The sequence below is a fragment of the Pocillopora damicornis genome, chromosome 11 (assembly GCF_964200805.1).
Source record: "Pocillopora damicornis chromosome 11, jaPocDami1.2, whole genome shotgun sequence".
NCBI classification, from domain to species: Eukaryota; Metazoa; Cnidaria; class Anthozoa; order Scleractinia; family Pocilloporidae; genus Pocillopora; species Pocillopora damicornis.
Window position 1 is genome coordinate 17,224,033 of NC_142680.1, and position 15,119 is coordinate 17,239,151.

Genomic DNA, 15,119 nt, shown 5'->3' on the forward strand with positions numbered 1-15,119 from the left:
GCACCTGGTCTTTATCCTTTTGTAAATCCTGTCGAAATAAAAGCATAGCGTTGAGAAGAACCTTGGTGACTCTGTTTGTTATAAATTTGAATTCAAACCACATAATAGAAATAAGTTAGCCTATCCAACTTTTTTTTCATCTTTCCTGAGACTCATCTTGGACGTAACTTGAGGTTAGCAAAAAATCCCACGCAATTGCTCGTCGCTGAGAGGTTTCATGTTTCTCGTTATGGGTAATTACAATAATTGTAATGCAAACGCATGAATAGTATTTTTGACCAAACAAAGGAAAAAAACTGTTAAGTCGCGCACTTCAAATGAATTAACAATATTTGGGAAGTTGATGTTGTGAAGTTTTTATGAAGAGTAAACAATTTGCTGTTCTTGGAGTGGTTTACTGAAGTGGTTTTCTGCAGTGTTACCGCAAAATATCTTCCGTTATATATGTACAGAGAACCGCAGAAAAGAGGAAACGAGGGGTTTCTACATGACAGCAATAGGAACTTGATTTTTTCAGGAAGTCGATTGATCACACAATGATTTTAGAATTACAAGCGTCATTTCAATCCAATGACTGTTATTATTTCGTAATAGTAATATTGCGAAATAATTGTTACAGATGTTATTGGATGCTTGCCTTCAAATGCTAATTCTACTTTAAAAAAATGGAATAAATTCATTATTGTGTCTCCCGCCATTATCCCATTAGGTAGACTGCAGACAGTATTACCAAAAGGTCTGGATAGCAGCAGATATGTAACAAATTAAAGAAAATAAACTACACTTTTTTAGAAACATGTTTCGACAGTTTTTCTGTCATCTTCAGTTCTGATTTTACAAAGTACAAAGTTGAATTTAAAGTGTATAACAAAATGCTGATTGGACAAAACAAATAATAGTGACAGCTAGAAAAATGTATGCAATTACGAGGAAAATTTTAAATTAACATGATAAAGTTGATGATTAAGTGTGGGTCGCTCCCATTGAAAATCGCACTCGAGGTTCTGATGACTATTTTAGCATCTTAGATCACGCTTCCACAACTTACCAACTTAAAATCAAAGAAGCTATCCACATTCAATGGGAGCTGACGACACACCTGGCGATTTTGATCGCCGACGAAAATCGCCGATATATGACATGAAGAGAAATCGGCGGTATTAAATGCCAATCGCGGCGGTCCGCGAAAATCGCAATCGCTGCACCGGGCACACCTGACGATTTTCGCCGATCGCCTTGATCGACTTGCGAAATCGCTAAGTACGTCGCTGGTCTTGCATGAAAGTGGGGAATGTTGCTAATCTTTGAAGTACAGCAATGTTAATCGAGTATCAAAGATGTTGTAAAATAGAATTTAGAGGGGAGAGCACATCGTTTTCAATTGCGCAATAATTAACTTGCACCTTTCATATTTCGTTTGTAATTCATGGCTCTACAGAAGAATCTGGAAAAGTCTGTTGAATAAAAAGTAAGATTCAACTGCTTTTCAAAATAAGTATGCTTGTTTGACCATTCATAAAATTTTGAATAGTTTTATTTACTTTGAGATATATTTTTTTACAGATTTAACATCATTTTAGCTTGAATTTTTTATATCTAATTTGACAAAGGTGATTTTTATCTCACCGGTGTCTAGATCGTAATGCGATCATTTTGGAAATCATCTACCCTTGAACATGTTGAATAAAATTTTATCTTAACGCAGGCAGTGGTTTCGTGGCATTGTTAAACTAAGATCTTACAAACATTTTCTTTAACGTTCATTCCTAAACTTAGACTTTACTTATCTGTTGCACGAAATACAGTCACACACACACTTTTATTTAGTAATACTGAAAAATTCCACGCGTGGCTTTGATGCAAAAACGCTTCAGTTATAGCTTTTAAAGGAACTTCCGGTGGAGGAGTGGATTGATTTTGGGGGGGGGGGGTGGGGTGGATAGGCGTATAAATTGTTTTTGGTGTCTTGGCGCAACTCTCTAGGATATGATTTGAGGCTGGCATAAAATCTCACGGATCGAAATGGTTGTCGTTAGGAAGTCGTATGATTCAGTTTATCGGTAATAATAATTCTACACCACTCACACGAACTTCAAGGGAAAACTGTCATGTTTTTGTCATGTCAGTTCAGTTCGGTCGCACATGTTTGACGAATAATCAATTTTTAAGGAAGTTTAGTGAAATTGTTGAGTAGAGCTTTTCCTAATTGTGATCAGGCGAGTGCCTTTCTAACGACATATCTCCCGTTACAGGCATGACAAACCTGTGGCAAAAAAGAGAACTATTAAAGTGTATTAGATTTCAAGGAATTTACAGTAGGTGGAACACGTGAACTATGTGAAGAACTGATATGTTCTCCAGCTGTACAATCAGTCCGTCACTAGGCTTCCATGGTCAGCGGATTGGAGGCGACGATTTTCTAGTACGCTAACAAATTATCGTATATAAAAAAGACGTTTTTCGTCTTTACACGAGCGTAGGAAAAAGAAAAAAAGAGTCCCCATGAGGAATCCAACCTCAGACCTTCGGAGCCCGCGCTCCGATGATCTACCACTGAGCTAAAGAGACTCTTCGGTCAGCGAGGTCTATTACGAAGTTCGTATTACACGCGTCCTGCATACTGCTAGGATCAGCAATGCCGATAGCGTCAGAATGAGAAAGATGGAAAGTTTTGAGCTCGGTAAAGAAATAGGGAAAGATGTTTTTCGTCAGAATACTTTCTTTGTCCCACGCTCGTGACAAGACGAAAAACATCTTTCTCTATTTCTTTACCGATCACAAAACTTACCATCTTCCTTATTCCAAATTATCGAATAGGTTGAAATATAGATTTACCGCGCATTCTTAACCTTCCTCGTTATAAATCCCTTATTAGGCAATAAAAATAGCGGGATCGCTGTCTCTCAGCAGGCTACCGCCATTCCCCTGCCCCCTCCCCCCTACAAAAATTGTGGAAAAATCCTACCGTACGCGATGAACGCCGGGATTTTTCAGATGTTGATTAACAGAGTTGAGATGCATGAAAGTAACGTGATTTGGCGAAGACGATCTCAAAAGCTGTAAGTTTCTTTAAAAAGAAACTCTCTTGGGTGTTCTGTGCTTGAATGGTTAACCTAGAAAGAGATTCAAGACTGAGGAGTTTATTGCTGCCTTTACTCATGTCGCTAACACTTGAAATGCTGTTAAGTTAGCTGAAAACATCCGTTACGTAAGGAGAGGGTACGTATCGACGCAAGGATAGTATCTTTGGCTATGAACTCGCTCTCGAACTTTTAACCATCGCTAAACCGTTTTATCCTCTTCAGCAATGGGTAGCCGAGTCATTTTACCGACAGTCTCATCAAGATCTGCCCGTCATCTTGCCAGATCTTATCATGGGTCGACACAGGACAGTTTTGGCTCTGGTTTCGAAGACTTTACCGAACCACTTCTTCGCAGAACTAGTTTTGAAGGTTCGGTCCACTATCAATCGATTTATGATTCTTCTGAGTTCAACGGTGGCCAGAGAAATCGCATCGAAGTCATGAGAAAACGACTCAAATCGCATTTCATGAATCCGTACCAAAAGTACAAGCATCGTGGAAGAAAACCTTGGAAGCTTTTATTACAACTGCTTAAATTAATCATGGTTACTGTCCAGGTAAACTCATTATTATTGTTTGGATACGTTATTAATTCATATTCCTCTGCTTGACTAAATGTAACGTGGAAGTAATTATTTTCTAAGTTCACTCATGATCTAGTTGATTCCGTTCAACGTCAAACCTTATATTTACAGCTACGAAGTCTGTAGTAACTTTTCAATTTTTAATTCAAGCCATGCTTGATACATAACTGAATTCTTTAACGTTCACATATTTGTATGACGGTGAACGTTTTGAACCAAGAAATGACAATTGCTGTGTATTCAGATTGTCCGGGAGAGAGAAATCTTGTAAGTCGCAGTTAAAGTTGTACCAGCGATCCGGTATCAATCCTGTTTACGATTACCCTAAGACTCCGACGATCGGACCATACTCGATACATTGCATTTCTCTCTGTAGTGTTACAAGACTCGCTAACTGAGCTAGGCCATATCGTAATAGTTCCAGTGAACGAGGGAAAAATAATTCTTTTTCTGAGAAGTCTTTTGTGGAAATTGAACAATGGGATTGAAATGTATTGGTGATGTGATGTCATGATCACTTTCAGTTTCAGTTGTTTTTCTGTGTTGTGGTTCCTGATCATGATCTTGTAGTGAACCAGAATTCCTATTCTAGTTTACACATTGTTTGCTTGTTTGCTTTTTTGATATCATTGTTCATGCATGGGAGGATGAAAGAGCTTTTTGTTGTGAGTGGGAGAGAAAAGAGGAGAAGGGAAAACTTGTTGAGTTTTTAGCTAAGAAAGGTTATTTGAGGCATATTCCAAAAAAAAAAAAATGTTCAAATTACATATTTCACCACTGCTAGTGTATGTTGTATATAATTCTTCTTAGGTCTGTTACAATTTCAGTTTCAAAGTGCTAAGTCAGACACCAAAATTAGCTTGTCATGTGATAGAAACATGCTTTCTTATGTTAAAAAAAAAAGATCCAGAATATCTTTTTAGGTATTAGTGAAATACCCAGTGAGTCATAATGACTACTGAAGCTGACTATTCTCTTAAGTCCCTTTTGAAACCTGGTCTCTTCTCATTTAGTATCAATATTTTTTTAAGGCTGGTCACTCTTAGTGGTAAAGGGGGGAACCTTTTAACCACTAAGAGTGAACAGCATCTAATCACTCCAACAGTATCACTCTCAAATCACACATTTAGGTCTAGAGAATATGGAAATCATCAAAAACTAAAGAAGCACTAGATTGTTAAACAAATTCTCTTTGTTGGTACCTTAGGAAATGTGTAGAAAACAGAATGGAGAATGTGTATACTGATGTTAAGGGTTGACATTTGATAAACTGAATTATGCTCACATTTTGATTGGTTTTTACTTCAAAGATCTCTGAGTACAGACACATGGTTGACATCAATATTAACCCTTTAACTCCTAGATCAAATTTGAAATTCTCCTTACTGTCAACCATACAATCCATATAATGTTACTTCAGAGAATTCAGTATTGGATCTACTAATTATCCCCAAATTGAGATTTTTCTCCATTCCCATCACTTCTCTGTTTGATATTGTATTGATATTTTAAGGAGAAATTCTTTCTTGGTCACTCATGGGAGTTAAATGATTAACCAGTTTTTGCTTCTGTATAATGTAAATCAGATAAATTCCATGTTGCTGTCTTTGGATGGTAACAGATCACAGATGATGTCAGAATGTGATAACAACATTAGTGACACACTCAGCTGCTTTTCTTTTTTGCCATGTTTCCTCCACTTTTTTTTGTTCAAGATTACACATTTTTGTTTGAAATTATTTGTGAAGAACATATTTTGAATGCATTGCATGCCAGGCATGAAGATTTGTAATTGATTGGAAGGATCAATATGTAAAAAGGTGAAATTATCACAGCAAGACTACTAAACAGGTTTTTGGCATCATAAGGATTGAGGAATTTGATTTAATTTGTAATATTATCTTTATTTTGTTTTGGCAGGTGTCCCTCTATGCCTCAGAGCTTTTCTCTGTTGTTAACTTTTTGAAAGGTAGTGAGGAAGCATTTAATTACCTGTTCCTTCTCAACCCCAATCAGTCAGACTACTCAATTTACACAAAGGACCAGTTTTACTCTCAAGTCCGTCACACTGTTAGACAGGTTAGTCTGGAATTTTTTCTGGAACACTGTGTGAGATATACAATGACTTAGCTTGTAATCAGGGTTTTGAACTGTGGTGAGAGCTCCCAATTTTAGCCCTGTTTGTGTCAGTGTGTTGATTAGTTGGTTAATTAGTCCTCTTAGTACATGTATGCACATACATGTGGGCCATTTATTCTTGTTAGTTGCCTGTTGGTCAGATTGTGTTATTACTGCCAATTGTGGTAAAAATTTGTGGTTGACTTGGGTTGGAAAATCATCAGGTGACTTGCATCATCCTCTTTTCAAATGTGTCCAATGTTTTTAATTCTTTGATTCTTAGAAGTGATTAACATTTAACTTCTATGTATAATATCCATACATTATCCAAAAAGCAGGTAATGAGAATGCCCAATTTTATCTTGAAAGCAGAGGGTGTTATCTTGATCTGATACCAAATTCTTGTAACTAATTTACAAGGAAATGTGTAGTGGTTAGAGAGGAGAATTTGCAGGCAGATCTGGAAATTAAAGGATTAAGTGTTTGGTCTAACACTCTTAGTCTTTCTTTCAGTATTATCAAATCCAAGACATTGCTGTTGGAACATTTGGGTATCTGAAAAAAGATGGCAAGATTAATCCACCATTGTTGTGCACGCATCGATACATCAATAGTTCTGTGGACCCAGAAAAAGAGTCTTATTACTTTACACGAAAGACAAGCTATTGTATCCTTACCATATAATGACTTGATGTCAAATGTCAAATTACTGATTCTGTTTAATTCAATTAAATCAGGGCTGGAAAATCTTTTTTTGTGTGTGTGTGTGTGTGTGTGTGTGTGTGTAGAAATCCTTCAAACTAACAGATACACTGTAGGTCTTACCTTCTCAAAGACCATGTTAACCTACAAGTCTCTTTATCTGATCATTATGGTTGCTAGTAATCCTTGCTATTGTCAGTGGTGCATCCCTGCAAGATTATCAGTCATGAGAATTTGGTATTTTATTGATTTAATGCCCTTGTCTGATGTTTTCTTGTAACCTGTTTCCAGCTGGTTATGGTTTGAAATTGTAAGTAGAAGGTACATGTTAATCCCATCTCAGGGTTGGAAAAGTTATGGGGGAATTGAAAAACCTATTTTACTGGTCGGCTGGGCATGCTACATTTCTCTATCTGCTTTTCTGCCTTATGAGAAATGAGTAGGAAAAAAAAACAGTTGGAGAATTAGTAACTCATTAGACATTTTGGTGTGTAGTATTGCTTAGTATTTTTACTTGTCGTTCATGTTTGACTCTCCCTGTAGGCTCTTCAGAATATGGCACAACTTGCAAAAATACTCAGCGATACCACTACACACCAAAACATCTAAAAAAAAAAATATATATATATATATATAATACATCTTTCGCTTCACCATTAATTATAGGGTAGAGAAATTTGGTATCAGGAGAACAGTGTTAAGCAACTCAAGAATACCCTCCACATCTGCACAAAAAATAGCTCTTGTCATCGAAGTTTGGCTGCAGAATTCTATCTTGTAGGATATAATCATTTTCATTTTCCACAATTCTCTGTTTTTCATCTTTCTTTTAAAAGTTCAGCTCCCTTTAACTCTTTATGTATATATATATATATATATATATATATATATATATATATATATATATATATATATACACATAAGTTAAAGAATTAAAGAGGACACATCAATTCTCTGTGACTCTGAGTTTCGTGCCTAAGTGCTCATCAGAAAGTTCTGACTGACAAGCGCTCAGGTGCAAAACTCACAGTCACAGAGAATCGATGCGTCCTCTTTAATTCTTAACATGTGTATACTTAACTCTGCTACCACAGCATTTAGCACTTTATGCCAGGGTAGACTCCACATTCATTTATATGTATGTATGTATATGTATATATGTATGTATATATATGTAGTATTGGTTTTGCTATATTGTGTCTAGAAGATTTAATTAGAATTTGGTGTGTGGAGTTCATAGAGTTTGAAGTAAAATATTTTGCTACTTTTCTATTTATTTGAATTAGTACCCTTGTTATGATCTGAAGGAGAAAAAAGACTTTTTCATTGCATCTGGTGAATTTTCCTTTACACATGAATATACAGCTTGCCATCCTTTGTTAAAAACAAATGCATCTGATCAAAACATCACATACTTCTTGAAACAAAACAAGCTTCCTGAGTCATTTGAAGGGTAATTTAACAACCTAAATCATTTGAAAAACTTGTAATATTGTTTTATATTTTGTGGCTGAAATGTTAGCTTGGCTTGGTAAATACGTTTCAAACTCACTGTTTGTTCTTCTCCTGTGTTTTAGCTGGTGATATTTAGTCTTTGTTTGAAACAAAAGAATATTATTTAAACTGTTTGGAAGAAGAAGAAGAAAAAACTTTGATTTAAGCTGAGGAAACATTTGAACTGCATGTTTTTGTTTTAAGTCTTACCTAAGATACATTGTATGTATTGGATATAAAGTATGGGTAGCAACCACAGGAACCCTGTTTGGCTTGGTTATTCATTTGGATTAGCACAAGGAATAATTTTATAGCAGTGATAGTGCTGTATGCAAATCACAAAGCATGTAAACTTTAAACTAAAAATAGTTGAGTAAAATTTATACAGACCTACAAATGGCTGCCAAACCTGAGTTTGCCCAATTGGCATACTTGCTGAAAAATTTAGTGATCAAAATATTTTATGACACTTGTAATGGCGTAGACCTGTTGCAGCTTGGTGTTTGGATAGCATGTATGTTGTGGTAAAGATTAGACATATATATGTACTGTCATGGTGACTCTTATAAAGCATTCCTAGAAATTTTTGCTTATTTTTATGTTTTTCCTTTTTCAGCATCATTAGTATCTCTCTGTATGTTGGATTGCGTTCTCTTCATGTGCAAGAGCCTCCTAGAAAACCAGTATGCTACAAGTTCAATGTCACTGTAAGTGCAAATTGCAAGCCAGTTTCTGTAAACTTGGTCGTCAGTATTTGTTTCTTATTTGTTGAAGGTCAAGAGTGTAAATTTGATTGGCTCATGGGAAGACAAATCGACAAAGAACAGAAAGTCAAATAAGATAATTTGGTTTGATCAACTGAGTTGATAGAGTCAATTGGCCACTACAAAGAGTTTCTATAGCTGGTGTTTGCCCTTTGCGTTTGCTCCGATGAAGGGCAAACACTCGAAATGTCACCTCAAACTCTTTACGGTACCCAATTTACATTATCAACTCAGTTGATCAAACCAAATCATCTTATTTTAAACCCAAACAAGTTTGAAATCATTTTATGACCCAAGCTTGGGACAAGGTAAAAGACCTGAACCTCAAACAAAGAAATGAACCTAAGGCCAGATTGTTTGAAGCTGGGCTAAGAGAACCCAGGATTAGTGTGAAATTAGATTTCATATCTAATAGCTTTAAAAGAAAATTCATTATGAATAATTTTGTCTAAAATTTAATAATTAGGTGCTCTAAAAAGAAAAGAGGAAATTATCCCAACAAGGCTTTTGGAGAAAGGAATAAAGAAATCTGGATAAAAGTTTATCCTTGGGTTATGGCCAATAGGTCTTCAAACAAATGGGCCCAAAATTTTAGAAAATATCATAAGAATTTCTTCTTTAAATTTGCAGATACTTTTTGATAATAGTAACCACGATGGAAAGGTGCCTGTCACTTTGATTTCTGAGGGAAGCAATACAAATGCCTGCGCTACTAGTAACTCAACTTATCAAGGAGTTGAAGGTACTAGAAACACTAACTTTGTTCTCTTTATACAAACTGCAGACGCATAGATGTATGCTGTAAAAATATACCTACCAGGTGTCATGCCTGCGGGCAGATCAAAAACTTCAATTATATAGGCAGGGATATAGCTAAAGTTTTTGACAGGCGGGAATCTTGCTGTGATGGGCGGGTATTTGGGCCGAAGGCCCACTCTAGCGTGCCTTTGGCACGCTATACCTAGATTTGAAGGTGTAAACAAATGAAATAAATAAATAACAATCTTCTGACAACATTTAAAAACATTTTGGAGAAAGAAGTAGTACTTCACAGCCGGAAAAATCGCCTTCACAGCCGAGTAATTTTCCCGGCTATTATCCACATCCCTGATAGGGAAAAGAGAATTTGTTTGACAATAAGGAGCTTGATCATTTCCATTTCTCTCATGACCTCTACGTTTGATCAAGGCTCATACTGTAAGGAGAAGTAAGAGGCCAATCACTCTCAGGGGTGAAAGAGGTTTTAAAAAGTTAAAACTAGCTCCTTTGTATTGCCTCTTACACCTAAGAATTTTGGTTTATACGCATTTATATTTATATATATTGTTTTTGCTTTGATCGTTGTTTAGATTATCAAACATCCAAAACACTGCGCATATTTGTGGACATTTTGCTAATAATCTGGTGCATTCTCTCAGTAACCCTGTGCTTACGTTCAATCTTCCGCCACTTGCAGCTTGTAAAGGTAAAACATTAAATTGGTTGAAACCACTGCCTGAGTTTAAGAATTTAACCCCCTTGATGGCTTCTTGGGAATGCTTGTGTTGTTCAAAGCGTAATATGACCCTTACGGTCAGATGACGCCATCATGTGGAATGCACACTAGGCGCAGCAGGGAGTGTCACTGATTTTCCTATCACATTTTGACGTCTGTCATCTATTACTAAACAGACGCACGATAACATGGAATCTTTTTGCTTTATATGATTTAAAAAAAAAAAGCGTGATATGAAAGCAAATTCTTGTTGAAGGTGACGTTATATTTGCGTTTGTGTATCGATAGATCATGACTTAGAACCATTCAAAATGCCTGAGCTGATGAGGGTAAAGCCCGAATCAATTTTCACGCACAGAAATCGAGAGTAACTAAGACTACGGTAATTGTTTCTCCTCTTGTATGGGATTCTATAGTACCCCATTGTGACAGGTTTTCTCCCGAGAAGATCGCTTTTTTTTTTCCCAAAAAGAGATTTGAAATAGCTTCCAAGCATCTTGAGCCCTCTTCCGATCGGCACACTAGCCGTTGAAAGAATCTCGTACGTCAATGAAGCATGCCATCTTAAATAACCACAAATAAGTTTCCAACCCAAATCTGTTCTCTCGTTAAACTTATTTGCGTTGCAAATTTTGATGATATTAAATGATGTATTTCAGGTTAACCGGAGATTTTTCTCTCGAGAACTTAGACCGTTGAACCCTTTTCCGATCGGCACACTAGCCGTTGGGAGGGTCTTGTACGTTAATGGAGCATGCTATCATAAATAATCAAAAACAAGTTTCCAACCCAGATCTTTTCTCTCTTTAAACCTATTTGCGTTACAAATTTGAATGATATTTTGTTCTATTTCAGGCAACCCGAAGATTTTTCTCTCGTGAACTTGGAGACCACCTGTCTTGGTATGACTGTTTAGACCTTATGAACTTGTGGTTTGTGTTGATTGCCATCAGTGACACCTGCGCTATCTTTGGATCCGTGATGAAATTTCTGATCGACTTAAACGTAAGGAGTTTTCTTTTGTAACAATCAAATAGACTTATCACCTTTTGTATAGTTAACCTAGACCTCGCTCTCACAGGCTTATCTCTATGTTATGGAAAGTTTTGTTCTGTCGGTGGCACACTTCTTTCCGAGAGATTTTCAAAGGTGATATGATATTGGAATTTTAGCCAGTCACTGGGAAGAGGGGGTATTGGCCACGGACTAGCTTCCCTTCTTGGGATAGTAGCAGGTCTCCTGTTCGTCATGGTATGGGAATTAAGCCGCAAGACTCACTTCATTCAACTTTCGTGCGAGAATTAGAAAGCCTTAATCATTCTAGGATCAAAAAGGAGCCAGTTATATTTCAGAAGAGTTTTCAAATACAACTTCCCTTAGCGACGGAGGGGGGAGGGGGGGGGGAGATGTAGCTCACTACTTCCCCCGTCTCCTTGCATCTCTACAAACTAGTAATATTTCCAATTCATGTAGTGACAACAAAGTTAGGTGGAGATTAATTACTGATTTAATAAATGTGTTGCCCCTATTTTCCGCTTTCCATCAACGAGTACCATTTTTTCAGAGCAACTGAATGTTCTGGATATGTGAGTATCATTTATTGCGAAGTGGTAAAAGAGATAAGTGGAGATTCAGTTCTGATTTTTGTGTTGCTAACGAGGGTTCTAACCCGTGTATCTGTATTGTAGGTTACGCAAGAAGTTTACGATCTTTGCAGCATATTCCTCGGGGTGGCGGTTTTGCTGACCTGGTGTGGATTGTTGAGATACCTCGGTCATTTGAAGAAGTACAATGTAAGTTAAATCAAGATATCCGATCTGCAAAGATTAGTGATAAGGAAAAAATTGGGTTCTTTCGAGGATTGGATGATACATGTTTGACTTTTCATGAGAAACGGGAAAGTCTTGGCAGGACAGAACTAAGATCCGCATATTGCTAGCCCGTATTTGAAATCCATGACAAGCTCTGATTTTATTTAATTTCAGCAATTATTCACCGAAGTGGAAGTGTTTAATGGCGGTTATTTACCGTGCAATTTTCGTACGTTTGGAACAGCTGCCACTTTCTTCGAAAATAATAATTTCTTATTTGACAGTCGTACCGAAACGGGAAGCCTCTGAGTTTTTCTGCAGTTGCTCGAGTATTTAGGTGAATATTACTCCGCAAATCCCCTCTGAGCCAGGCAATCAGCGCGAAAAAGATCCTAACGTTTATAGAACTTTTCAACAGCATTATCGTTACGATCATTCCCTTGGTAGAACATTGAGTAATTAAACAAATAATCAATCCCGTCTGAGTTAAAAACCATATTTTCTTGCAGATTCTTTTGGTTACTTTAAAAGCAGCTGCACCCAGCGTGCTGCGTTTTTCAGTGTGTGGTTCATTGTTGTATTTTGGTTATCTTTTCTGTGGTTGGATCGTTCTTGGACCTTATCATGAGAAGGTATGCCACGAATTATTTTCCGTAAGCGTTACGCAGTTGTTAGACTTTTCGTCACGCAATGCTCTATACATTTTGTGGTCGAAATAACTGCAGTGAACAAATTTGAGCGGCAGACTCCATGTCATGACGGTAGTTGTCGTTTGGGTTCGTCACACAACTTGCTCTATCTTGTTACGTGACGAGCCAAGCGAAGGGTTCGAGTGGGAGTTTCCCGAGTTGCGTGACGTATTTACGATGGTTGTAAGGAAACACGTCCTTAAAGAATTGTCGCACATTCTTTACTTTGCTTTCTGGTTCATTAGCATCGAACATCAGTAAGGAAGGCACGATGTCCCCGGCTACGCGATCAATACGAGTTAGATGATATGGCTTAAGTAGAAAATATACGGATGATATTAAATACATCAAAAAACGAATACTCTATCTGAACTGCGCAAAGATACAAATTTTTAGTAGCGAAAAGGAGCCCGAAGTCAACTCGCGTCTTGGAAAGACACGAACTGCATTTACACATTACTTTGTGCTAGGGTAGGAAAATTTCTAAAATTCGCAAAATTTAAGAACACAACAAGGAACCTAGAGAATGAAGAAGATTAACACACCATTTTCAGTGGCGAGTGTGCCAATTTTATGTTAAATATTAGGGATCCTAGAAATACAAAATTTTCATGCTCTGTCATGTTTCACCGTCTCTTCACTTTCCTCAGTTCCGTGACTTGTGGACCGTATCAGAATGCATGTTCTCGTTAATCAATGGAGACGACATGTTCATGACGTTTGCAGAGATGAATCAGAAGAGCTACGCTGCCTGGGTTTTCAGCAAGATCTACCTGTATACCTTCATCTCACTGTTCATTTACGTGGTCCTCAGTTTGTTCATTGGTATCATCAGCGATACGTACGAGAGGATAAAGGTAGGAATGACTGCGTTACATTTACTAGGTGCTGCGTTGTATATTTGAAGCATGGAGAAGGGGGATATGAAGCGAAAACCGGCTCTTTAGTTGACAATACCAGTGTCATGCGTGTGATATCGAGAACTAAACGGTGCCTATGAGCACTGACACAAACATTGCTAATATTTGTCGTTTGTGAGTAAAGAGTTGGAACACGACATCAACTTAAGTAACTAACCCAAAAGGGCAACCTCGCTTTACCAACAGATCGATATTGACCAATCACAACTGAAGTAGGTGAAGTGAGTCTCGAAGACAATGACTTCTCGTCAAAACCGACCAATCAGTGTCTTTTAAGTATACTCGGAACTTCCGACTAGCAACGAAAAAACCCTCCCTCAGATAAGCGTGGCTTTTGGAATGTCAGGCGCTCGAAACGACAACAGTTCATACTTCCGAGACTCAAGTTAGCCTTTTTTATTTTTTTTTAATTTTTAACGTCATTTCTTTCAGGATTGGGGTCACCCCCCTTGCACGAAGCTACAGCGATTCGTCCACGGTAATAATTGCCAGCGGTGTAACGTGGAGTACAGAGACCAAGGAGAGGTGAATGAAGAGTTAACAGGAGGAGCATCAGATTAGAATATCACGATTTCAAACACATTTAAAAATAAATATAAACAATTAAATCTACGAAATTATGTATATGATATTTTAAAAAAGCATGGCTTTTACTCGAATCTAATTTGACGTATCAATTTCACAATGATCCAAATTAAGGTATATTTTTTCTCTAAGGAATCGTTGTTTAAAAATCTCTTTTCCAGGTTATCGATTTCTGTTCACCCTGGTGTAAAGCATGAAACAATGTTAATTTGTTTGTGCCCCATTCGAAAAGTTTAAAGTATCCTTGTCGGATTCAATACGAAAATTTTATGGTGGCAAATAGTCCAAAATACATTCGATTTCAGACGTAAAATCAGCCTCACTGATCCAACCATATTCAAATTAATCTAATAAGTGGAACTAAAAAAACAGAGGGGAAAATATTTTTTTACATTTCGAATCAATTTGGTCTTCCTCTTGTCATAAGTGGGCTGTAAGTTATCTTATTTGTTCGTCCGGGTTTTTTTTTCTTTCTGGTTTTTTTTGTTTTTTTTTTCCTTTTTGTGATCGTCTGGATAGAGTTTCTGCAAATGGTGCTTACTTAAATTTGCTCCTCTTCAAGGCCGGTCTCTCTTTGTTAAACACTTCTTTTGCTTGATACTGGAAAGCCTCTTTTTGGGAGTGTTGATGAATTTTTTTATTTTCATGTAATTCATTTTTGTTTGCTTCTTTCTTTTTTATTGGGAGTGGGAGTGGGGGGAGGGGATGCAAGGCAGGATTGGTCTCTGTCAAAATTGTAAATATTCAGAGGGAACAAAGAATTGAAAGAAGCTCGTCTTAATGTCTGGCGAAACCACACCCTTGAGACTTGTAGATTATCTTTTTGACGTTTGCAAGTCATAACGGTAAAATAAAGTTTAAAGAAAAATAAAAA

General features: G+C 37.0%; 1 protein-coding gene across 2 annotated transcripts; it reads left to right on the plus strand.

Annotated features, from left to right (window-relative positions):
- Positions 1–2,970: 2,970 nt before the first annotated feature.
- LOC113668934 (mucolipin-3) lies at positions 2,971–15,119 on the plus strand. 2 transcript variants are annotated; one of them, XM_089186516.1, is made up of 13 exons: positions 2,971–3,219; positions 3,306–3,640; positions 5,588–5,746; positions 6,299–6,452; positions 7,853–7,940; positions 8,598–8,688; positions 9,376–9,487; positions 10,095–10,210; positions 11,096–11,245; positions 11,929–12,033; positions 12,561–12,683; positions 13,391–13,597; positions 14,093–15,119. In XM_089186516.1, the coding sequence occupies exons 2-13, from the start codon at positions 3,308–3,310 to the stop codon at positions 14,219–14,221; spliced, it is 1,767 nt and encodes a 588-aa protein (XP_089042642.1). In that variant the 5' UTR covers positions 2,971–3,219; positions 3,306–3,307; the 3' UTR covers positions 14,222–15,119. The 2 variants fall into 2 exon arrangements, with proteins under 2 accessions (XP_089042642.1, XP_089042643.1); XM_089186517.1 differs by having other exon boundaries at positions 3,163–3,640.